Source organism: Drosophila subobscura, chromosome E (genome assembly GCF_008121235.1).
Source record: "Drosophila subobscura isolate 14011-0131.10 chromosome E, UCBerk_Dsub_1.0, whole genome shotgun sequence".
NCBI classification, from domain to species: domain Eukaryota; kingdom Metazoa; phylum Arthropoda; class Insecta; order Diptera; family Drosophilidae; genus Drosophila; species Drosophila subobscura.
Window position 1 is genome coordinate 9,729,221 of NC_048531.1, and position 23,548 is coordinate 9,752,768.

Consider the following 23,548-nt stretch of genomic DNA (forward strand, 5'->3'; position numbering starts at 1 on the left):
TAAACATTTCGCAATAATTATAGTTTTCATATTTTTCTTAATCCAACAGCATAAATAAATAGATTTGGCCAAAATCGAACAAATCCAAAGCCAAAATAAACACCAGGCGAATCGTGTGTATCGTACAATTTGTATTTTTGTGTGACGCAGACGTTGGGGCGCGGGTCGTTTGGCCAGACACATAGTAGGGCATTGTCCCCCCTGAGAAGCCCTTTCACAATTCCCGTTCCGTTCCGTTCCCCAGCAATACATTTTTGTGCATGTACATGCAGAGAGACTATGACACATCGTGCTTGAGGCAGTAGAATACCATTGCGACTAAGTAAGAGAGAATTAATCCTATAAATGCATAATGGAAGTGTCCATTGCCCTCGTCCGTGCGCCTGGCAGTGGCGCACGATTGGCGTCATGAGCTGCATTCGTCGACAGCCAGCGGCGCTTCTGCCTGCAAGTCCCCAACGACATCGGCACCCACGTCATCGATGCCATCCGCAATTGTCAATGTGGGTTCAATTATTCGAATGTCCTCCAGATTCGCATACTGCAGGTCACTGAACATCTCGCTTGCGAGCCTCTCAGCCATCTCTAAGTCCGAGGGCGATCCACTGCGCGGGTGCTTTGCCTCCAGCAGCTGCAAGTGATAGTAGACGCCCTCGTCGTCTATTGCATAGAACTGCGAGAACTTGGCGTCGGTGAAGAACTGGCAGGCCGTGTTGCCCACAAACTTGATGCAGGCCAGCAGCTCCGGCCTGATGGCATTGCCTCGCTTGTTCCGCCAAAGATCTGCTTCCGGCTGGGTGTCGCGCACGGGCTGCCGCGTATAGGCGGCGACAAATTGCGGCGGCGGCGGCTCTTCCATGTCCGAAACAATGGGTGCCGCGTCGACAGCATCCTCCTGCTCAACGCTGTACAGCTTGTGGCGTCGACTGCGTCGTATGGCCAGCTGCGACTCAACCTGGTTGTTCCGCATGTACGTGACATTCCAGAAGCACAGCTGCTCCGCACAGCTAACGAGCAGCTGCTTGCAGGGCGAGAAACGCAGCTGCCGGATGCAATGCTCGTGCACTTCCCTCATGCTGTAGACCAGCTGAATGGCAGTTCCTGCCAGCGAGTAGAGCTGTTAATGCACACAAAAAGGGATTAGAAATCAAGGAAACAAAAGGAAGAAAGAGTCTCACTTCGATAAGGCCACTCTCGAAGCCCAGCGCAAACAGGCAAGCGTCATCTGTGGCTATTAGATAACTAATTTTGGCCTCCTCTGTGATGCGTGTGCTGCAGAGGACATCGTTCCGCAGCCTTGTGTCGGTGTAGATGAAGCGGGAAACCTACAGAGAAAGAGAATTACTGTCAGGGAATTCCAAGCTTCTGTGCCTCACTCACCTCAATGGTGTTGTTTCCATAGGCCAGAAAGAGCAGACCGCTCTTTAGGTCAAAGCCAACAAGTGGTTCGTCAGCGTCATCCAGCTTGACGAGTGCCAAAGGGTTAGAGAGATCCAATTGCTGCATGGAAAACAATTCAAACAGTCAGCGAATCATTTTAGATCGAATCATAATCATCTGGCACTCACAAAGACACCGTGATCGGAGAAGAGCAGCAAGAACTTGCCACCCAAAAGACAGGAATACTTGGTGTACAGCTCCAGCTGAATTGGCCAATCCACTGGCGTGCCATTGCCAGCCACTGGCTGCTCTGGCTGCAGCCGGAATATCACAGTTTTGCGTGGCACACGCGCCGATGCCACCAGCAGCTGGGGGTTGATCTGCTTGAGGTAGTCGATGGGCTCCGTGATAAACTGTTGCGGCAGCACCGCATCGCGGTTCACATCGATAATCACGCCGTCCATGTAGCCGACATAGATGTGATCATCATCGTGGGCGGATATGGCGGTGATGCTCGTTTTGCTCGCGGCATGCGTGGGTGTTATCGTTGACCAGGACGAAATGCTGGACCTGCGGCGAGCACTGGGATCTGCGGTGGTCTCAATCTGATGGATACGCTCCTTGGAGTCAACGGCCAGCAGCTGCGATCGCCTGCTGGTCATGTCTAGGAGCGAGCGCAGATAGACATTGGGCTCGAGGCAGGCTCGTGTCATGCCCCTGGTCTCGTCCACGTTGTGGACCCACGTAATGCCCGATTCCATGCTGCTCACCTTGCGCATTGTGTGGACGTGCAGCAGGCGCTTCCCCTTGGCACCACACAGCACAATGTACTTGTAAATGGGATCGCACAGCTCGTAGATGTCCACGCAGTCGATGTGTTCGCTGACATTGCTGCGCAGCACGGGATCCGACAGCTTGATGTCGTACACAATGAGGCCCACGGATGTGCCGAGGATCAGATAGCGGCCATCCGCCGAACCCTTGGCGCAGTTAATGAAGCTCGTGTCCGGCAGCTGCACAGGCTCCGACTGCAGCCGCACCAGTGGCTGCTGATGGTCGCCAGGCTCGAAGGTCAACCGCCACACGCTGTACCTGTGGATGAGCAGCAGCGTCGAGTGCTGGCTGCGTTCGTTGTAGGCTTCAATCGCCAGCGGTGGATCATTGAGGACATCATACCCACTAAGCTCTGGCTTGTCGCCCGACCCGTTGGTCAGATCCCAAACGGTGAGCGTGCAGTCGGCGGTGCACATGACATAGTAACGATTCAGCACCTGAACGAAGCAGCGCACACGCAGCTGTTGGGTCTTGAGTGTGGGCGTATTGGAGGACTTGAACACTTGGTCCCTGTCATCCCACTCGCAGATGCAGACATCCCCATTGCTAAAGACCACATGCAGCTGGATCTTTGCGTCGCCCACTGTCGCCGCCTCGTTCAGGTGGAACGCCACAATGCTCTGGTCAATGGTCTGGTAGCTGTTTATGGCACGCTTGGCCACGCCATTCACCAGCTGCTTGTACGTGCGCGTCGCCGCATACTGCCGCAAATGGGCAAGGTGTGGCGGCCGCACGCGCTGGCGACTTCCGCTGCTGTGTCGCCGGCCAAAGCACTCGGCCCACAGCGACCAGAGCTTCACGCTGCCATTGCTGTGGAGCGTGAGCAGATGCTTCTGCTGATTGAACACGGCCATTTTCAGGATGTCGCTGCTGTCGTTGTCATCCTTCAGCAGATACGTGTCCTCCGCCTCCAGCGAGACGTCCGTCAGCAGCATTTGATTGCTGGCCAGCGCCATCAAACAGAAGTCATTGTTCAGGTAAAGCGCATGTCGCACCTCATTCTGGCCCAAGTTGATGATCTGCCGATGCTGGTGAAAGCGGCCACTGCAAAAGGGAAAGGGATGCACATGGTTTGCGGAACACTCCTAAAACCTTTTACTTACTGCTCTGTGAACCAAACTTGATCGCCGAAACGCTGCACCTGCCGGTAGGCCTCCTCGTAAATGGCCTCCTCCTCGGCCATCAGAGCGATGCGCAGCAGCCGCGTAAACTTGGAACGTATGAGGCTCTCCTCAATCTTTGGCAGGAAAATCCAGCAGCGCATTCAGCAGGCGCCTATACTTCGGATCATTGTCTAAAATGTGGCAATAAAGTTGGATTAATTCGAGGCACATTTCGTGTAACAAATGGACTGCATACCGATAATGTAGGAGCTGTAGAACTTCAACTGCTGCAACGTGTTGAGTATCGAACCGCTGGCATTCCACGCTGTCGTATCGTGTCGTATCTTTTGCTCAAGAAACCGAAAATCGAGGAATATTTTGCGGAACAGAGCCACGCTCTCGGCGCGCTGCAACTTGGTTAAATGATGGCCAATGTGGCAATAGAAATAACCATCCAGAAAGGGCACCGTCAGATCATCATCATCGTCAAAGGCCTTTGTGATGCTGCAGCAGGAAAGGAATTAAATTTTAAATGAAAATACATAGCTAAGGGCATTGCGGGACCCACTTGTAATAATCAACAATGCGCCGATGAAGTGCCGCAGCATTGTCCACCTCCAGCTTCAGCTCCAAGTATATGGCGGGTATACTTATGGTCGACTGCTGGGATTGCTTCTCCACCAAGGAGTATCTGTGCAGCTTATTCACCACCACCATCGGATCATCGCTATCTGATTTATCGTCAGACCAAACCAGAGATAGGAGCTGAGGGCCAATAAAGAACGCAGATTAGTTACACAATTGCCAATGAGTCAATGGGGGGCTACTCACATGTATGGGTATGTGTGCTGATGGTGGGAATATGAAGAGCTTATCGAACATATTTATATTTATAACCGGCTCCAGCACCTTCAGCGAACTCTCGATAATGCTCGTGAGCTTGTTGCAGTTTACGCTGCGAAGAAGAAAAAGAGATTAAAGCGATTGACAGAAGGGAACTTCGCTTGACTCACTCCCTCCAATTCTCCCATGTGGCCAGGCCGTCGCGTATGCTCTCGGCAATAATGCTCAGGCTGCGTGGATTTGTCGTCAGCACTTCTCTGGGCAAATCCTCTGGCCTGCAGTGGAGATACTTGACAATTAGCGACTCGGCCTCGTGCTCCGTGAGCGCATCCTGCAGCGGCACATGCTTGGTGGTCGCCGCCGACAGGTAATCGGTGACGACCTTGTACCGCGTGGTCAGCAGAATCTTGCAGCCGAGATTGAACGCCTTCCAGGTGCGCACGCTCTGCACATTGCGCAGCACCAGCAGACAATTCTCGTACGGTTTGCTCTTGAGCAGCCGCCGCAGTTCGACTTTCACGCTATCAATGCGCTGCATGATGTTCCAGCTGCCGGAGTCGCAGCGGCCGCTCCAATTCGGTTCGATCTGGTAGAGCAGTGTGAGGAGCATTTCCAGGTCTGTTTCGGGGCTGTTGCAGCTCTTCACGTTCAGCCAGAATATCTTAAAGTCCATCTTCTGCTGCACTTTGTACGAGGAGCAAACGTCGAGCACAAGCCACTGCTTGCCGGCACCCAAGGGGCCATCAACCAAAACATTCTTGGCGGGCCTCAGCTCCAGCAGAGCCTTGGTCAAGGCGAGATGCTGCCCACGGAAAGTAAATGCATTGAAAATCAGTGAAAACCTTTCATTAATCGTGGCACCTACCGGTTTCAGGCGCGGCACATTGTACTTGGAGAAGGCTTGATTGTCATTGAACAGGCGATCCCGCTGCTCCACGTACAGCCTGGTGTTGGTGCTCGGCTGCAAATACTCGGCCTTGATGGGCGTCATCAGGAATTCATAGTTGGCTCCATCGCGGTAGTTGAGCACCTCCTCGACGAACCTCTGAACGATGCTCTCCGGCTTCTCGAGCAGCTTCCAAAACAAAAGGTAAATGCTGACATTCGTTTGGTTCGACGAGATGATGAAATCGATTTCCCTTTGGTTAGTATCGAGCGCAGCGAGTCCTCCACATCCTTGCAGTCAAAGTCCTCGATGAACGCGTCCAGAAACACGGACAATATATCCTTGTAATGGTAGTGCATCTCATTCAAATCGGTGTCCATGGTGGTGTTCTATAAAAAGTAGCCTGGAAAATGTGCAAAAACATTCGCGTTACTCTTTGTTCACAAAACTTGTCCAAATCTTGACCCACAATCTATCAGCGAATGGTGAAATTGGATACGTGCAACGAGCATGGGCCATGACGACTCCTTCTGTGTGCTGACCGTCAAGGAAATATAAAAACTTGTTCAACTCGAAAAGATTCGTAATTCGTGACAAACAGCCAGCCGACAGCCGCCAGCCGCAATCGTAAAAGGAAATTCTAGTGCACTGTCTCGTCTCCAAACGGGGACACTAAACTATTAGCTTGTTAAATTAGCACTTCGATTAGATTATCTGTCGATTTCCCGCCAAACCGAAGACGGGTGACTCATAGCCGAGAATCCCAAAGCCTGGCTGGCTGGGGGATGTGTAGATAACTGTGGCTTAAGCATAACAAGAGAGCCACAAGTGAATGAACTTGGAGTGTTGTGTGTGTGTGTGTGTGTCCGCGCTCTTGAGTCACAATGCCTTGAATTTATTAAAAGAGAAACAAAACACAAAAGAAAGCAAACACACACAACACCACCACGTACATATGCACACCCGGGGGAGGAAGCGATGTGGGGGTGTGGTGTGGTTGATAAAACACGTAAATTAATTATATTTTAGATTTTGGCACTAGTTGAACAATTATACTGCACAATACCAGTGCATTTGCACCTGCAACCTGCCTATACATATTCACGAACGAATGCCACACACCAATACTTACGTTTGTGTTTATTTATAACGAAGCGAAACCGTTGTCCTTACATTAAATGAGAAATGATTCTATACGTATGTATTGCACTTAATCTTATGCTAGTTGTGACATCGGCTGAACGAGTTCTGCGTTCTTTTGTCTTTCACATTGTCATGGTTATCACAAGTTATGAGAATTGCGACGATATTTAAAAAAATAAAATTGCACAAAAAATTGCGCACATGCAGCACAACAAAAACACTATCTAGTGTGACCGTTTGGTGGGAGCGAATAAATAATCAAAAGAACAATCTTGATAGCCGATGCAACTATTTGGGCTGGTTGAAATTTTTATAATCTAAAACGATGTGGAATTGAATACTGGACTGGAATATGACCCCAAATGGCAGAAAATCGGATCTCGGCTATAATATTATCATCTATAGAAAAATGGCCGAATTGGGTCCACTTATCGCACAAAAGTACCGATATTTCTTGCAAATCACCTTGTGCATTGATAAGACCAAAAAATCCTCAGGTATGTATTGTCTAGCGACGTAAAACAAACGGAAAAGCAGTTCCCCTGATGATGTATCCCACAGATATATCCATTTTCCAAATATTTTCGGTAGTCCAAATAACCATCACCAGTAAATATATTATCAACAATGAATATATATCGATAGATTCATATCTGTCCACAAATTGAACTGCAAATAAAAATTTGTAAACTGTAGTCATAAGGTAGGCCAATCCAATAAAAATGAGTTTCTATAATAAGCCAAATTGATTCTTCAATTGGATAAAATTATTGTTTCAGTGGAAATAATCTTTGCAAGCTAGTAATATTAAATGGAACTTCAAAGTCGAAGAATGTGATTTAAGACTACGGTATATTTTTACAATGACATGGTATATTTTGGTATATTTTTAGTGTTTTACGGTATATCTTATCGATATTTCTGCGGTCTCACTGATTACACTGCACCCGACAGTGAAAAGGCGAAATTGTTAATTATCTTTTGCAAATAAATAATTGGTATGTAAAGTAAAGCGACAACAAATATAATATTATCATCACGCATCTAAATATATGCACACTGCAAGCACTTGAGCTTATCGGCCATTATTCTATTTGCGACAGACACGGAGACACGAGCAAGCGAAAGTTGAAAGGCAGCAAAAGCAAAGGTGACAAAGCAAGCAAGACGAAAAAAAAAAAACCAACGACGTATACGTATAATTTCGATCAAATTAAGGTAGGCATTGAAAAACTCAAGCAACAGTGTCAGAAAGTATTGTGGGCCAGTGCAAGTCGGTGAAGCAAATTTAGGCAGACGGTTCTTTGTGTTTGAAAAAAAAAAAAACCTAGCGAAGAAACAAAATGTCCGCAATTGTGGCGGAATCGGCGTCGGCGCTCGGCGTCTACGTAACCGCATCTTTGGATCATGAATGTGATTTGTTTGGTGCTGTTTAAAACGTGATAGGATCTAATTTTGTGTTTTTCTTTATAGTTTTCGAGAACGACGCCGCTATCGCTATGTCATGCCGCGCACCCTTCCAACCCGAAGACCAGTATGAGCAACTCCGTCGACCGAATCCCGGGGGCAATGCCGCCGCCGCTGGCTTGCCCCACGGCGCTGCCATTCCGATAGAGCAACAGGCGCACCTATTCAACGATTATGGCGGAGCCGCGGGCTTTGCACAGAGTGAGTACGCTGGTGGCCAGGCAGTCGGTTACGCACAGGCTCAGGCTCAGGCTTTGTCTGAGCTGGCCAGCGGCTTCGACGGCTCATCGAAACTGTCGGCGGCCGCTACCATTTTTATACCGAGGGCAGTCGCGCCCCAACAGCGACACCAGCAATATCAGCAGCAGCACCAGCCAGGAGGATCGGCGCCTTACGGGCAGCAGCAGCAGCAGCCTCGCTATGCGAATGGGTACAAGCAGCATCATCATCAGCATCAGCAGCACCATCATCAGCAGCATCAGCAACACTACAACAACCATCATCACCACCAGCATCAGCAGAAGTTTAAGAACGATATGCAAAATCTCCCGAACTCTCTCCAAAGCCGTCTGAACGTGTCCAATCAGCAGCAGTCTTCGAACAATGGCTCGATGGGGGGCAATTACTATCAGCAGCAGGTACAACAGCAACTGCCACACCAACAGAACACACAACATCAACACGGGAAATTCCAACGTTACGCTCACTTAAACAATTCATTCCAACACCATCAGCAACAGCAGCAGCAGCAGCAGCAGCAGCAGTATTTCCAAAATCAACAGCAGCAGCAGCAGCCGCAAGCCTCTACTTCGTCCGCAGCAGCCTCGTCCTCGTCGTCGTCGAACGCGTCGCAGCCGGACATGGCTACCATTGCATTGGAGTATCTCGATACAGTGATACATTGCCTTAACCAGGTAAGAGCAGTCAGACCCACCACCTCTTCCATTTCGTTCCACTAACTGCTGTCCTATTTGAATAATCCTTCAGAATCCGGGCCAATTTGACACAATCGCATCACGTTTCCTAACCATTTTCGACGGCATGGAGCACAACCACTACGTGCTGTCGATCGCCATGGAGGATATATTCGAGAAATCCATCGAGCAGCCGAACTTCCGGTACATGGGGGCCAAGCTGTACAATTTGCTGCACATGCTGAACCCCAAGCCGGACTCGCTATTCCACACTCTACTCAAATGCAAGCTCGACTACCACCAGGAGGAGGTGACCAAGTATATGGCTTCTGGGGAGCAGCAGAAGGTGCGCGAGACTGCACTCTTCCTCGCCGAGCTGTACATGCAGCTCCGTGGGGATGACGATGCCCGCATCCAACTCATTGCCGTGAACATTGTGTACTCTCTGACCAAGCTGCTGGCCTGCGAAAGTGCCGAGAACGTGCGCTGCATTTGCCAGACCCTGAAGCTGGCCGGCTACGACCTTAGCGCCGACTGCCCAGACGACATGCTGAGAATAATCACAGCCCTGAAAGTGATTGATCTGAACACCGCCGGCAAGTATGCAATGGCCGCCAGCGTCATTGCCTTGCAGCAGAACAACTGGGGCCGCAAGGTCTCCAATGCCCTCGGTGGCGAGGAGGACACTGTGGCAGAGCCACCGCGTCTCAGCGACGAGCCCGTTTTCTACGGCCCAGATGGCCATGAGCTGACCGCCGAGGAGACGGACTTCCTTGCTGCCGAGGACGATGCCAATGGCAGTGACGGCGACGAGTTCGATGTGCGGGACGGCGACCTGGATCTCGATCCCGAAATGGACGAGGAGACCGAGCGCGCGTACAAGGACTTCTGCAAGCAGGGACAGCAGCAGGCGCAGGCCCAGGCCCAGGGCCAGTCGAATCGTAAAACTTAGACGGGCAACTGTGTGGTTTAATGGCGTGGCAGCTAGGTATATATATATACTCGTACATATGTATGCACGAACAACAGGAAGCGAATTAATATATGTACAAAGCATTTTTAACACATTTCTCGGTTGTAGGATCGATAATTTCAGTTGCATGGTTCAGAACCAATTGTGATTATCTTTTAAATTATTTGATAGCAAATTGTTTGTGATATATTTCGTTTCATGCACCACTATGACATGTTTATAACCATTTTGTTCTAACCATATTTTTGTGATACGCATTTTTTGTATCTGTACCACCTCGCCACATGGTCTTCGGCCCTCAAAGCCAGAACCTCTCCCGCCCTTCGCACAGCTAATCATTTTTGTTCTTTTTTTTTAATTTGTTGATTGGAAAGAAAAACATCGCTTGAATTAAATTAAATTGCAAAATAAGGAAAACAAAAACAACTCGATAGAAAGCCACTGCCACGCCGCTGCAACAGCACACAGACACACACACACACACACCCGAGCTGCACTCAAAGACTCATACATATGTACACCCACACTTACATAGCATATGTGTAGACTTATAACGGCAAAACAAAACAAAACAAAAAAGAAACGAAGCGAAATGAAAATAGAAAAGCAAAATAATTTCACATTCAATTAAAAATCAACATTCTCTTGATCATATAAATCGAAATGCAGCAGCAGCCACGTCTAATTTTTAAATAATTGTAATTATTATTAATGAAACAATGATTTAATTATAAATAAAAATTATCGAATTGCGTTTAAAACAAGCATTTGCCTTAATGTAAATATTTAAATATTAATTTTCTAAATTAATTTCTAACACAACGCGCAATTCCAGCTATCGATACCTATTTCACTGCTGCAGCCTTCATTAACCCCATTGTAGACCAGTCGGTCGATCATATTAACGTTGTCCGGGTGAGTGATATCGTAGTCATTTATGTTTTGCCTGTCAAATAGTAGCATGGAGCTACAAGGCCCATACATTAGTATTATTTTCCTTGATTTAAGTTGAGTTGATAGTGCGTTTAATTAGAGCGGGGTTAAATCGACTAAGTTCGCTTCTTCCTCGGTATATTTTAAACATGAGAAGGTATTTTTATAAGGGCCATACGGTATATTTTATCGATAAGTCCGCGGTCACTGTTTTGTGTGCGGAAAACTCGAGTTTTCCGATTTCCGAGCTAACTCGAGTTAATATCGAGATTAAATGTATGTTTATATATAATATACAACACCGATCGTGTGAAAGAACACTCGCAAAGCCCCGGGGAACAGTGTCGTTGCCCGTGTCGATGTATAGAGGGCCTTGAAAAGAATTTAGAGACCAAAACAAGAGTGACGTCATAATGGTGCTATTTATGTATATACAGACAAACATATTCATATATGTGGGATACACAGAGTTTTGCTAAATATTGGATTGGCTAGTGCGATACAATACACTCAAGAGCGACGCACGCGAACAAACACATGCACACTGCCATTAATAGATAAAAACAAAACTAGCAATAAGCTGTAATTCTCGAAAGTATTTATAAGAAAAGCAACAAAAACGCGACAAAAGTGACAACTAAAGGTCACAAAAAACACAGTGCAATGGCAAAACAACAAATACTACGATACGATACATAGCGTGCAAAGGGTGGGAGGGACAATCGTGCGTATCCGTGTGTGTACTTCTGCTGCGTGCGTGTGTGTGTGTGTGCGTGTGTATTTTTTGAGTATTTTGCAGACAACAAAGCGAGAATCGAAGTCCTTAGAAGAATAAAAGAAAAAGTGCTCGGAAATAATAGATGAAAGAAATGCATTAATGGCGTCTCGGTCTAGTGTCGCAGGCAACATTATAAGCAAAAATCTCTCAAGTATCTCGTACCCCTAGGCCGCTGAGTGCAATCTGGATTGTGTCTTGAAGTGCCCTCTCTTTGTGTGAGCGACCCAGAAATATAATCCAGATTATCCATAGCCTAGTGCCAGGCGTTTGAAGCACATACTAATCAATTATTGCCCCCCTCCCTTCACCTCCCTTGTGCTTCTAAGGTCGACTGCAGCAGCAGCAGCTGATTTATGACAGGACGACAAAATGAACTAAGAGTCTTGAGTCGTCAGCCACAACAAGAATCGCAGCGGAGATAACTGTTATACAGAAGCTCCCATCCCCCCTCCACTCAACATCCCCACAAAACGGTCGTAGGGTTCACCCCCTCAAGTGTCATTATGGGCAGCGTCTGGAAGCGTTTACAGCGCAATTTCAAGCGAGCGGCCAAGTTCCAGTTCACCGCATCCTACCACGACCTGCATCTAGAGACCACCGCTAAATGGTAAGTGAGAATAAACTCCGGTGCTCTGCTTGGCAGCCACAAGTGAGGAATTTCACGTTTTCAAGTGGAACATAAAAAGCTTTTCCTTAGTTCCTCCACTCAGCAGCAATGTACTCGTACATATATGTATGAACCGCACTTCCTGTTGATATTTAAAACTCTTTTATGCAGACTCCTCTGCTTAATCATCACTTGTACAGATCCGTACATAAGCGGGAGTCATATCAGCCCACAAGGGCCCACATATCTGCACTTATTCCGGGAACAAAAAATGTTATTCATTCAATTGTACATAAGAAAAATGTAAATGTATGTATATGAAATGTATAACAAACCCGCGTATGTTCTCAGAATAGATTCGAGTTGAAAGCACTTTCAGATGCAGATAATACATACATATTTACATACATAAATTCATTTTGATATGAAATTAATCATCTTTTGCAGGCGGCCATCGAATCTGTCCATTGTGTGGACAAGAAGATCGAGACGTGTGGCCAGTGCACCATTACCATGGGAGCCGGATATGATGAATCCACTGCTGGGCAATATATCCTGGCCGGTGCCGGACAATCACACCATATCCGTCACCCTGTTCAAGGATCCCCGCACACACGAGCTAGAGGATAAGGATTGGACCTTTGTCATCGAAGATGTGAGTGAACAAATTAAACATTACTTATAGAATACTAATCTTCGTTTGTCAGGTAACGCCCATGGGGAAGAAGCGTGTGCTGGCCAGCGCTAGTATTAATATGCGACGATATGCTAGCATCGAATCTACTCAGCAGAGCTTTACATTGAGTCTGAAGCCAGTCTCGAAGAAGATAACCGCAGCCAGCCTGGAACTAACCATCAGCTGTGTCTTCCTACGAGAGGGCAAGGCAACGTGTGTACCCACCCGGAATCACATTCAGGGATACAGAATTGATTTGTTTCTGTGTTCTTTGCAGAGATGAGGACATGCAGAGCGTTGTCTCAATGATGTCGGTGAACAACAACTGTGATGTGGCGCCGCTCGACGATCTGGAGGATATACCGGATCTCGAGAACTTCAGCGAAATCACGGACAACCTGTATGACTTTACGCATCAACTGGAACAGATGACAACGAGCCTCAATGGCTGCATAGATGTGGCCACGCCGCTAAGTGGTGAGTGCCCCAACCCCCCAATCCCTTGTTTGCACAACAACTTTTGATGTTAGCTTAGTTTAAGTATGCCAATTACTTAGTATGTAACTCTTAGCTGGTAGACACATGTCTGTAAAATAATTCCTCATAACTCAAACGATATTTATTTCCCTTTTTCTATCCTTTCCAACCACATCTTGAATGATTTAAACCCGCAACTCTCGTATTGTCGTGTGTAAATGTAAATGTAAATGTAAATTTCGTTTTTCATTTATTTCGTTTCGATATTCCGTTTTGTTACCTTCTGTGTAGTACCTTCGTTATCTGAAGATCCCACACCATTGGCCGAGTCCTTTAATCAATTGCATTTTGAACTAGAAGCCGATGGCGAACGGGAAGCTTCGCATACGCTTGAATTGCCAGCTACTTCTGCTGCTGCGGCGGCGGCTGCTGCTGCCGAAGAAGGCTTCAAAACACCCAACGGACTGCAGCCAGTGGTGGAGAGTACACCCACCAGGGGCACAGGTGAAATGGCACAGCAGAAGACACCCGCTGGCTCACTGGGATACAATCACAGCGAGGGCTTCGCCAAGGTGGTCACATCCACGCCGCTGGAACCAAAGGCAGCCACTGCCAAGGAGCCAGCGAAAGCAAAGAAGGGAAAGGCTTTAAATTTCGACGCAAAGGAGGACTCTCGGCCAGCTATTGTCCTGCCAGCTGAGCCCAAAAAGGAGGACACGCCGAAGAGCACGGCCACGGAGACTGCACCGCCGGAGCCCACTAGGGGCAGCAGGGAGCCAGCAGCCTCGTCCAATGCAAAGCGTGCCGAGCTTCAGCCGCTGAATCTGAAGAAGAGCTACGAGCCAGTGGCGCCTGCTCCCGCACCTACGCTCCTCAATGATTCCAGCAAATCGCAAATGAGCAGCCTCAAGCCTGTGGAGAAGATTGTGCTAAAGGAGAACACACCCGGCCAGGATCTGCTCGAGTGGTGCAAAGAAGTTACCAAAGACTATCCAAATGTGAAGGTTACAAACCTAACCACCAGCTGGCGCAACGGCATGGCCTTCTGTGCCATCATTCATCATTTTGTACCAGATTTAATGTGAGTGCCAGTCAGCCAGCAATCCTTGCAGCCTTTATGCTAATCTTTTGTCCTCTGTTTCAGCGACATGTCAAAGCTGAGTGCACACGAGGTGGTGGGCAACTGTCGCATTGCCTTCGACGCGGCCGAGTCGCTGGGCATACCCCGTGTCATTGAGCCGCGTGACATGAATCTGCTGACAGTGCCGGATAAGCTGGCCGTCATGACATATCTGCACCAGTTGCGTGCGCACTTTACCGGCAAGCAGCTGCAAATCGAACAAATCGGTAAGTAAATCAATGCAATTTTGCATAAACAATTACATTTATCATTTACCTTCTGGGCAGGCACAACCTCGGACGAGTCGAGCTACGTTATTGGCAATTACAAGTCGGACAACTTGTCGCAGAACCTCAACTTTTCGCACCTAAAGACGCAGCTGCTGCATCAGAACTCCTTCGACGATGAGATCCAGCAAATGTCACCGCAAACCAAAAAGGATGTGAAGAACCTCATTCTGTACAACTCAAAGAATATTCTGGGCAAAGTGCTGTCCCCCACGAAGGACAAGAACTCGATTAATGCCACGCAGCATCAGTCAGGTGTGACGCCAGCCCAGCCGCTGTTTGTGGAGGAAGGCGAGGAAAGTTCTACGCAATTAGGGGGCAAGGAGAATGCAGCCCTCTCGGTGCTGGATGCACATGCGGCGAATGTGAGTAGATCCCAGAGCCTGTGCTGTAGCTGTAGCTGTAGCTGTTTTGGCAGTGCTTCGTTTTGTTGCAGTTTTTGCCTTGCAGTTAGTTAAGCTTCTTTTGTAGCTGTAAATATGATTTGGTTTGTTTTTTTGTTGTTCTTTTGCTTTACTTTTTGGTTTGTTTTATAGCGAATTTTAACGCGCCACAAGGCAATGAGTGAAAAAGCTAAGCTTATGATGGAAAAGTTAAAGTTTTCCAACGGCAACGTCAACGGCGGCGGCGATGCGACAGACGTAAGTAGCTTTCAGTTCGCCAGCGTGCAGCAGGCAGCAGGCAGCCGGCAGCTGCCAATCTCTTGCATGCCTCACACAATCTCCATGCTAATCAATGCTAACACAATTATCGCCTTTGTTTTGCTTACGCAGGAGGAGCAGCGACAGCAGCGGTTGCGGGAGCAGGCACGTCGCCTCATACTGGAGACGCGCACCAAAACTGGCGGCTCCATGGACAGTCCCACCAGCCCCACGAAGCCGAAACGCTTCAATTTTTCACCCGAGCGCACCATTTCGCCCATTCAGAACGGCTCCGAGGAGTTTTACTTTGAGAATCTGAAGAAGTTGGACGAGACGGAGCCGGGCAGTGGGGGAAACAAGATCAGTCCTAGTCATAGATTAAGCAACGTCAACGGCAGTCCGCTGCAATCGTTCAATGCAATTGTGGAGCGCATCTCACCAAAGCACGAGAAGAGGGTAAGCAGAGGACTGGCAGGAGAAGGACCAACTCTCATTTTGTGTTCCTTTGCAGGGCGAAAAGCTGTCCTACATCGAGTCCGAGCTGGAGGCACTGGAGCGGGAGCAGGAGGCTATCGATCAGAAGGCCAGCAGTCTGGAGGCTAAGCTGCGCGCAGTGATGGGCGGCAATCCAAGTAATAATCGAACCAATCGGAACGGCAATCCGTTCCTTAGGCTAATCCGAAATAGTATTGGTGGTGGTGACGTGATACGCATTAAGCTGCTCGACTCCGACGACGAGAGCTTGTTCGGGACGGGTTTGGGTACGGGTGCGGGTGCGGGTGCGGGTACGGGTACGACTGGTACAACCAGCGAAGACGATGTAACCACCAGCGATAGCGCCTGCCAATCGGACGATGAGGTGCAGGCACAGACACGGCTGCGTATGCGTCCACGACCTCGTCCCCGCTCCCATTCGTGTTTTGTAAATGTGAATAAAGACAATCATCCATCGATAAGCCACACAAACCATGAAAGCCATCAAGAGCATCAATTGCGGCCGCGCCCGCATCATGTGCATCATGTTGTGCCCTACAGTCACCTGCTAAGCAGTTCCGCCTCGGGCATGTCCTCCCAGCAGTCCTCCTATGACAGCGATGATGATGATGATGCCCTGGCCATGGCAGCCACCGGAACTGTGGCCTCCATGCGGCGGCAGCAGGATCGCCACAAGCGGCGTCACCATCAACGGCGCTCCCGCCGAACCCACTCTCGCAACCATTGCGGTAAAGTGCCAGCCAAGTCTCCACATTCATTAGAATCATTGAGTTCCTAACTGCTTACGCCACTGCGACGCCAACCGCTGCCTCTCACCCACCGCCTGCCGCCCAGCATAGCCAAGCCAAGCATCGCATCGCATCGTTCATTTCCTGTCTGCTCTGTGCTCTCTGCTGTTTGTTGTTTGTTGCCGTTTGTTCGTTTTGTGTGTGTTTCCTACCATTTGCTTAACCGACCCGATTGTGTCTTAACTTTGTTCGAAGGCAGCTTGCAGCTCCAAGCCACCTCCAATCGTCTCCACTAACTCTCTCACTAATCACAGTGTCTGCAAACAGCTTTTAAAAACCGCCAAAGGAGTCGCGTACTTCGTAGACTAAACCAAAATTACACTTTGAACTATAAATTAGCATTTTAGAGCTTAGTTTTTAGTGTGTGTCTCTGCATGTTTTGTAATCCTAACAATCTCCACGTCCATTTCCCACACAGAAACCGAGGAAACGGAGGAGCAATTGCTCTCACAGTGGTTCACGCTGGTCAACAAGAAGAATGCGCTGCTCAGGCGGCAAATGCAATTGAATATACTGTGAGTAAAATCTTCATTTTACCCTCAAGGCCTTGCTCATTTGTGTTCTACCCCTAAAACAGCGAACAAGAGAAAGATCTGGAGCGAAAGTTTACAATGCTTAATCAGGAATTGCGGGCGGCGCAATCTGTTGAGGACTGGCGCAAGACGGAAGTGCAGCGCGAAAAGGAGCGACTGCTGCTCGAGGAGCTGGTCACGATTGTGGACAAGCGAGATCAACTGGTGCAACGTTTGCACAATCAAGAGATTGCGTAAGTTATGACTACTCCTAGTCCAACTTTAAAGCAGAAACTAATCATTAATTTGCAGCATTGAAGACGATCACGAGATAGCCAGGGAGCTGGAGCAAGTGGATATCAGCGGTGGGAAGGAAAAATGTGTTCTACAATAGAAAACGAATCGAAATTCTACGAAACTTGACTGGAGATTATACTTATGAGTACCCCAAACACACACACACACACACACAATCTTATCGATGTAAACTAAATAGTTAAAGATATCTATGGTATGTTTGTATTGTTGTTCAGTGGCACACAATGTGGCTCTGGGCCAGGGCAAATGGGTTAGACAAAGAGTACTGTGACACTACGAAATCGCGTTTGTATTTAAGCAGAGAGTTCGATAATAATAAATGATCAAAACGTCCGTTAGTAAACTAAGTAAAACTCAAACACTGAACACTGAACAGAGAGCGAACCCAGCACACAGGCAACATTGAAATTTGAAAGCGAACAAAGGATGCCCTCACCCCCAAAAAGTAATTTCAAATATTGTGATTATGTTTTGTTTACTTTGTTGCCATCTGACGATCATTAATGCTCCCCCCCTGGAACGCTTGGGCAATTTTACGATCATTTTTACTGTAGCATTTATCCCTTACAAAACAAAATACAAGAAACGCTTCATCCCAAAAAATATACACCTACACACAAACACACACACATACATATATATATATATATATATAATAATTATATTTATTATAAACTACTTTTGTGCAAAAGAAAAAGGGAACTATGTAACTTATCTACAATTAATTTAGATTTTTATCATACCGCACCTAAGTTTAAGGCAAAGGCAAAGCGCTTTAATAATTAATTTAAAGGTGGCTTATATACTTATATATTATACCCCTCCCCCCGCCACACACCCAAGCAAAAGTATGTACATTATATAGAAAGAACTGTTCAAACCGAGAAGGAGAAATCCCCCCCAATAGCTAATAAAGAATGCGAAATAAACCCAACAAAAAAACAACTGAATAAATATGCGTATAGTATATGTATATAAATATATATATATGTATCTGAGAGATGAGTCAATCTGTTTGCCAGTCAAAAACAAGTCTTTATTCGTTTATAAATTTCAGATAGATTTGTGTGTAGAAAAATACCTTTTGCCTAATACAACTTTGAAGAATCAACATTCGATATGCAGCAGTTTAGTCTTTACAATTATTTCAATGATTACAGTTATATGTAAATGTAATTTTGCACTTTGACACTTGAGATTGATTGATTTGATTGCTTAAACACTTAGCGAGATTCCTTTACATTGTACTCTTAATATCGTTTTCGTTTCACAGATTTCGTCTGTGGGGAAAGTACATTTAATTATGGCTATTGATTAGATTTGATCTAGAAAGCATTAACAATTGACATCATGGTTGCATCACCATTGCTCTAGCTGGGCATTAAACAACTACAAAATAAAAGCGAAATCAGAGTTGAGTGTAAGGCAAAGCAGCTACAAGCACGATAAAGGCGAAGGTTAAACTAACATTTGGTGTGCCGGCGGGTGTCGCGGCGCCGGCATGGGTCATTTCGTGCAGCTCCTCGTCCGTCTGATTAGCCGTCTCCACTTTGTAGTTGAATGTCGCAGTGACGGGCTTGTGGTCCGACAGCGTATACTCCATATTCGACTGATAAGACAACTGTGTGGCGCTCAGGGTAACCGCTGGATAAATGTTACGCTGCACGCGATGCAGTATCCTGTCACACCAGGCTGGGCGCCGCTTCAAGTCGTAGTCATTGGTGCCCTCAATAAACTACAAAGAAAAGAACATTTCATTTTAGATAAGGAATTTTAAATTGACTTTTCAATCACCTTAAAAGTGGGCGCAAAGTTGGGTGGCTGCTCCTCCAGCAAACTGAAGGCATTCCCCGTCTCTCGCAGCAGGTTCAACTGGTCCTGCTTGAGCAGCTCCTCGTAGCGCATATTCTCCGCGGCGGTGCGCACGTCCCAGGCGCTGGTCTCGCCAGAGAGCCGGAAGTTGAGGTCCCCAAACCAGAAGACAAAATCGTGGTCAAAGATGCGGCGATAGCCCGACGCTTCGTACTTGTGGTTGTCCACTATCTGGTGGTAGTCCTCGATGCGTTCCTTCAGCTTATCGTCGTGCGCCGCCAAATGGGAGCACACGAAGACGGCGCCAGTGCCGTACAGGCTGAGGCGGATGCTCACGGCACCCTTGTTACCCCACAGACCGCCCAGTCCCGTTCTGGTCGCCTCCGTTTCGATGTTCTTCATGTGGGGAATGTGCTTGTGCTGGGCAAACATTGTTATCAGGATGCCCTGCAGCTGCTTCGAGTCCACCTTCACGTATTGGTGATCCTGCAGATGGCTGGCGATTTTCAGCACCCACGGGTCGTCTTGGAAGATGTTTAGCACCTGCTTGGTGCTGACCTCCTGCATGCCTATGACGTAAATGTCGGGCAGCTGGTTGTCCGGACAGTTGGTGGTTCCATTCAAGGCCAGCAGCGATGTCAGCGACAAGTCCCTGGGGGAATGTGTGCCCACATTCCAGGTCAGCAGAAAGATGCACAGATCGGCAATTGCCGTTGTCGCAACCATTTTCGCGACTAATTAGCTACACTATGATTAATACAACACAACGACAATAGACGACGTCACAAAGGTGAGCTCACGGGGATCCGGTTTTGGATTTGACAGCACACAGCGCATCCAGGGCCACTTGGCGTATAGCTTTGACGCACACTCTCCAGCATTTAGTGAAACAAACACAGTTGCAACTATTGATTGGATTTAACAACCCGCCACCAACAACCCACTACAATTATTTATAGAATGAAGCGCGGATTATTTTGTATTTTTGTTTTCGGTGTGTTTTGTGTTTTTGTTGCTTTAGTGATGAGAAAATATAAATTGTTACATAAATATATCGATATATCGAGCGCAGCTCAAGAAAGCAGCGAAAGAGTGGAAACTTTGCCACCGTAAGTTTTTTAAAACGGAAATTCAATATAATCAAAGAGCGCCTTGTTTTTGGGAAAAATTTCATTTAATATTGGATTCAAATAATAATATTAATTAAAAATTTTCAGCATATGTAACAAAGTTTATATGGTATCGATATACTGCATCGATATTTAACTTATTCTGACCGTCCGGCAGCGCTGTCGCCTTTTTGCGGAACCGAGTGGGTACACACTCTTTCAGGATTGTGCATAAAAATAAACAAATCTTTTATCAATTGTTTCTCGCCTGATTAAAACAAGTTAAACGCATGGCGAACAGCTACGACATACCCAGTTGGTTTGTAATTGAACGCGACTACATCTGAACACATCAAATACACACAAATGCACACATTTTAGGGCTGGAAAGCCGCCGACGGGTCTCCACTTGGATGTGCTCAAGGATGACAAACTGGTCCAAAAACTGATGGTCGATGATAAAAAGTGCTATTTATTTGGTCGAAACAGTCAAATGAACGACTTTTGCATCGACCACGCCTCCTGCTCCCGCGTGCACGCAGCCTTTGTGTACCACAAGCATCTCAACATAACATACCTCGTGGATTTGGGTTCTAGTAAGTGGGGGGAAGGAAATCTTTTATAATTATGCAGCGTAATTTATAATTATTTACAGCACATGGCACGTTCATTGGCACCCTTAGACTGGAGGCGCACAAGCCCACACAGCTGCAGATCAATAGCCAATTTCATTTCGGGGCCTCGACAAGGAATTACATTCTGCGCGAGCGACCGTCTGCCGGCCAGCACACCAACATCATGGAGGATCTGCCCATCAGCGAGACCGGCGATGGCGCCCTGCTGGGCCTGCCCGAAAGCCAAACGGAGCTGGATGTGAGTTTTGAAGACAAAACGAAGGCGAACCCGATATAATGGTTGCTTATCCTTTCAGAATCTCACCGAGTATAATACGGCCCACAATCGGCGCATTTCCATGCTGGGCATTGACGACGACACCAACATGCGCAAGCAGAACGCCTTGAAGCAGGGACGACGCAGTCGCAATGTCACGTTCAATGACGAGGAGATTGTCATCAATCCAGAGGATGTGGACCCCAATGTGGGACGCTTCCGTAACCTCGTGCAGACCACAGTGGTGCCGGCGAAGCGTTCTCGTTACGATCTCAACCACATGGGCATCCACTCAGGACACAGCACGCTGGCGGCAGCCAATGCGGCCAGTGTGCAGCAAATGTTCCAGCAGAGTCTGGCGGAGAGTAAACATCTGCAGCATCGAGAGATGGCGGCGTTGCAGGCGTCTCCGCAGTCACCCAGCAACTCGCTGTATCAGGGGCTACCAGAGGTGCATGGCAAGAGCGATCTGGAGCCCATCTCACCGCTGAGCATTGGCTCCAAGCTGGGCCTGCTGCTGCCCAATCCCGCGCCCGAGGTGATGCCCGTATTCGAAGAGGAAGTGGAGCCCACATCCACGCTGGCCCAGAAGCTGGCCGTTGCCAATGCAGGAGGTGAGTGGGAGACTAAAAGATTTCCCCCTGAGATTGCTCTTCACATAATGTTTGCTTTTCCTTCAAGTGCGACGCCATGCGGAGGATCCACACGACTCGAGTGGCGAGGGCGATGGTCTGGGACCACAGAAGAAGAAATACGCCAAGGAGGCTTGGCCCGGACGCAAGCCAATGCTGGGGCAGTTGTAATTGAAATCGAGTTTCTACCTCTGACAATTAAAGAGTCTTTCCAAGCATCGTTGGTAATTACTTGAAACATAAATGCAATATGTTCCCACACACAATCGGCCACCTTCCACCTTCCCCTCCCCCCAAATATATAGATTTAGTTTTCAATAATAAATTTTTCACCCACATTGGTTCACATTTTGCAGCTGTGTGGATAGCGGGGAAAGGGTATCACATCCCTGATGTTCTTAACACCCGTCACCAGCTGCAAATAACGCTCAAAGCCCATGCCAAAGCCGCCTGTGGGTATGCCTCCGTATTTGCGCAGTTCCACATACCACGCCAAGTCCTTGGGCAGCTGTGGATGGGCGCTCAGAGCGGCTGCATCGCTTTCACGCAGGCTGCCACCACACAGCTCCCCCACAGCGGGCATCAGCAGATCCAGGGCGTGCGCACGTTCCGGATTGGTCCGACTGATTTTCATGTAGAAAGGTTTTTGCTTGGTGGGCCAATCCACTACGAAGACGGGAGTGCCGCAGTGGGAGACAAGAAACAGTTCCTGGTCCTTGCTGAAACCCTCGTCCAGGCTGATGGGCGTCTTCAAGCTCTCCTTGTTGGCCAGCAGCACGCTGAGGGCCTCGTCGTAGCTCATGACCTTCCATGGAACTTTCAGCCAAGGCAGATCCGAGCTGCCACTGGCACTGGCATTGCGCTGGCAAAAGTGTAGATCCTCGGAGCTCGTCTCGAGCAGGCGATTCGTTATGGACTTTAGCATCTGCTCAATGAATCTCGCCAGCTTTTCGAGCTCTTCCAAATGCGCCAGCTCCGCCTCAAACATATAAAACTCAGCCAAGTGCAGTGGCGATTTGGAGTTCTCGGCGCGAAAGGCGGGTGCCAGGCAGTACGTGTTGCCCAGGCCATAGGTCATGGCCTCCAAATGCAGTTGTCCCGAGACGCTGAGAAAGACTTTGCTATCGAAATAACTCTCCTCTGCCGGCACCTTGGGCCGTGCCATTTGCTTCAGCAACTTCTCCGAGTCGGGCTGCACGCGAAAAACCTCGCCGGCACCCTCGCAATCGTTGGTGGTTAGCAGCGGTGTGTTTATCTGCACGAAGTCCAGCTCATCCATGTAGTCATGAATCGCTTTCTGTGCCTTGTGTCGGACTCGCAGCTGGGCGGCCACATAGTCCACACGGGAGCGAAGATGCAGGTGTTCTCGGACATATTCCGGTGCGTGTTTCTGCTTGGGCGTAAAGGGATAGCCATCCTGAAGGTGTCCTTCGGCTTTCGGAGATCAAGACAAATGTTTTATAAGTGCAACAGGCTCAACTGTGCAAAGATTTACCCAGCGATTCCACGCGATCTGCATGCAGCTCAAAGTTTCCGTTCGGCGCCACTTGGATCTGTCCCACAGCCGAGATGACGCTGCCCGCTGTTAGGCTTTGTGTTTCTGCATTCCGTGGCACAACGACTTGGAATCTTCTGCTCGTGGATCCATCGTCAACGTCCAGAAATGTGTTGTTCTTCAGCCGGCGAATGTTTTTGATCCAGCCCTGCCATTGATAAGAATCTTTTGATGTTGTAACCGGGCTGCAACTCGGAATCGGGGGATTTACCTGAATACTGAGTGAGTCACCTGGCTTGTGTGACTTGGCTATATGACCAATACGCTGAGAGCTGCAGTAAAATCTTCTGATAAGTAACATATTTGGTATATTTAAGCGAAACAGCTGAATCAAGTGCCAGGGATGCAAAGGTTCTAGAGTCGGTATGCTTACG

The 23,548-nt window shown here is 48.0% G+C and overlaps 6 protein-coding genes across 21 annotated transcripts; 3 read left to right on the forward strand and 3 right to left on the reverse strand.

Moving 5' to 3' along the window:
• Nucleotides 1-111: 111 nt before the first annotated feature.
• On the reverse strand, nucleotides 112-6,408 carry LOC117892115. Its single transcript, XM_034798132.1, is given in 13 exon segments — nucleotides 112-1,117; nucleotides 1,179-1,325; nucleotides 1,381-1,500; nucleotides 1,569-3,258; nucleotides 3,318-3,463; nucleotides 3,465-3,508; nucleotides 3,574-3,821; nucleotides 3,886-4,082; nucleotides 4,149-4,272; nucleotides 4,331-4,962; nucleotides 5,026-5,300; nucleotides 5,303-5,449; nucleotides 6,179-6,408. Coding segments are annotated over 12 exon segments (4,458 nt in total). The 5' UTR covers nucleotides 5,427-5,449; nucleotides 6,179-6,408; the 3' UTR covers nucleotides 112-406.
• Nucleotides 6,409-7,022: 614 nt separating this feature from the next.
• Nucleotides 7,023-19,999, reverse strand: LOC117892129 (phosphatidylinositol 4,5-bisphosphate 5-phosphatase A). Of its 5 annotated transcripts, XM_034798163.1 has the most exons (5): nucleotides 18,970-19,999; nucleotides 18,644-18,910; nucleotides 18,516-18,564; nucleotides 10,183-10,185; nucleotides 7,023-7,034 (listed from the first exon to the last, which is right to left on the reverse strand). In XM_034798163.1, exons 1-3 carry the CDS (start codon nucleotides 19,711-19,713, stop codon nucleotides 18,535-18,537), a joined length of 1,041 nt encoding a protein of 346 aa, XP_034654054.1. In that variant the 5' UTR covers nucleotides 19,714-19,999; the 3' UTR covers nucleotides 7,023-7,034; nucleotides 10,183-10,185; nucleotides 18,516-18,534. The 5 variants fall into 5 exon arrangements, 4 of the variants coding, with proteins under 4 accessions (XP_034654054.1, XP_034654055.1, XP_034654053.1 ...); XR_004648683.1 differs by having other exon boundaries at nucleotides 7,024-7,034; nucleotides 18,516-18,910; nucleotides 18,970-19,998; XM_034798164.1 differs by lacking the exons at nucleotides 7,023-7,034; nucleotides 10,183-10,185; nucleotides 18,516-18,564 and adding an exon at nucleotides 18,190-18,455.
• Nucleotides 7,099-10,141, forward strand: LOC117892119 (polyadenylate-binding protein-interacting protein 1). 3 transcript variants are annotated; one of them, XM_034798149.1, is made up of 4 exons: nucleotides 7,099-7,187; nucleotides 7,293-7,407; nucleotides 7,663-8,570; nucleotides 8,644-10,141. In XM_034798149.1, the coding sequence occupies exons 3-4, from the start codon at nucleotides 7,689-7,691 to the stop codon at nucleotides 9,520-9,522; spliced, it is 1,761 nt and encodes a 586-aa protein (XP_034654040.1). In that variant the 5' UTR covers nucleotides 7,099-7,187; nucleotides 7,293-7,407; nucleotides 7,663-7,688; the 3' UTR covers nucleotides 9,523-10,141. The 3 variants fall into 3 exon arrangements, with proteins under 3 accessions (XP_034654040.1, XP_034654041.1, XP_034654039.1); XM_034798150.1 differs by lacking the exons at nucleotides 7,099-7,187; nucleotides 7,293-7,407 and adding an exon at nucleotides 7,468-7,602 and having other exon boundaries at nucleotides 7,663-8,294; nucleotides 8,391-8,570; XM_034798148.1 differs by lacking the exons at nucleotides 7,099-7,187; nucleotides 7,293-7,407 and adding an exon at nucleotides 7,468-7,602.
• On the forward strand, nucleotides 10,654-17,552 carry LOC117892116 (EH domain-binding protein 1). Of its 10 annotated transcripts, none has more exons than XM_034798135.1 (13): nucleotides 10,654-10,752; nucleotides 11,581-11,861; nucleotides 12,309-12,516; nucleotides 12,569-12,750; nucleotides 12,815-13,014; nucleotides 13,306-14,095; nucleotides 14,159-14,361; nucleotides 14,422-14,786; nucleotides 15,198-15,518; nucleotides 15,574-16,285; nucleotides 16,764-16,860; nucleotides 16,923-17,111; nucleotides 17,170-17,552. In XM_034798135.1, exons 2-13 carry the CDS (start codon nucleotides 11,758-11,760, stop codon nucleotides 17,249-17,251), a joined length of 3,453 nt encoding a protein of 1,150 aa, XP_034654026.1. In that variant the 5' UTR covers nucleotides 10,654-10,752; nucleotides 11,581-11,757; the 3' UTR covers nucleotides 17,252-17,552. The 10 variants fall into 10 exon arrangements, with proteins under 10 accessions (XP_034654026.1, XP_034654027.1, XP_034654028.1 ...); XM_034798136.1 differs by lacking the exon at nucleotides 10,654-10,752 and adding an exon at nucleotides 10,768-10,903; XM_034798137.1 differs by lacking the exon at nucleotides 10,654-10,752 and adding an exon at nucleotides 10,776-10,892.
• A 258-nt stretch (nucleotides 20,000-20,257) lies between the features above and the next one.
• On the forward strand, nucleotides 20,258-21,957 carry LOC117892128 (nuclear inhibitor of protein phosphatase 1). The gene is made up of 5 exons (XM_034798159.1): nucleotides 20,258-20,415; nucleotides 20,478-20,692; nucleotides 20,752-20,969; nucleotides 21,028-21,601; nucleotides 21,669-21,957. Exons 1-5 carry the CDS (start codon nucleotides 20,387-20,389, stop codon nucleotides 21,788-21,790), a joined length of 1,158 nt encoding a protein of 385 aa, XP_034654050.1. The 5' UTR covers nucleotides 20,258-20,386; the 3' UTR covers nucleotides 21,791-21,957.
• On the reverse strand, nucleotides 21,926-23,510 carry LOC117892126 (probable asparagine--tRNA ligase, mitochondrial). The gene is made up of 3 exons (XM_034798157.1): nucleotides 23,386-23,510; nucleotides 23,115-23,322; nucleotides 21,926-23,053 (listed from the first exon to the last, which is right to left on the reverse strand). Exons 1-3 carry the CDS (start codon nucleotides 23,473-23,475, stop codon nucleotides 21,963-21,965), a joined length of 1,389 nt encoding a protein of 462 aa, XP_034654048.1. The 5' UTR covers nucleotides 23,476-23,510; the 3' UTR covers nucleotides 21,926-21,962.
• Between the last annotated feature and the right edge of the window lie 38 nt (nucleotides 23,511-23,548).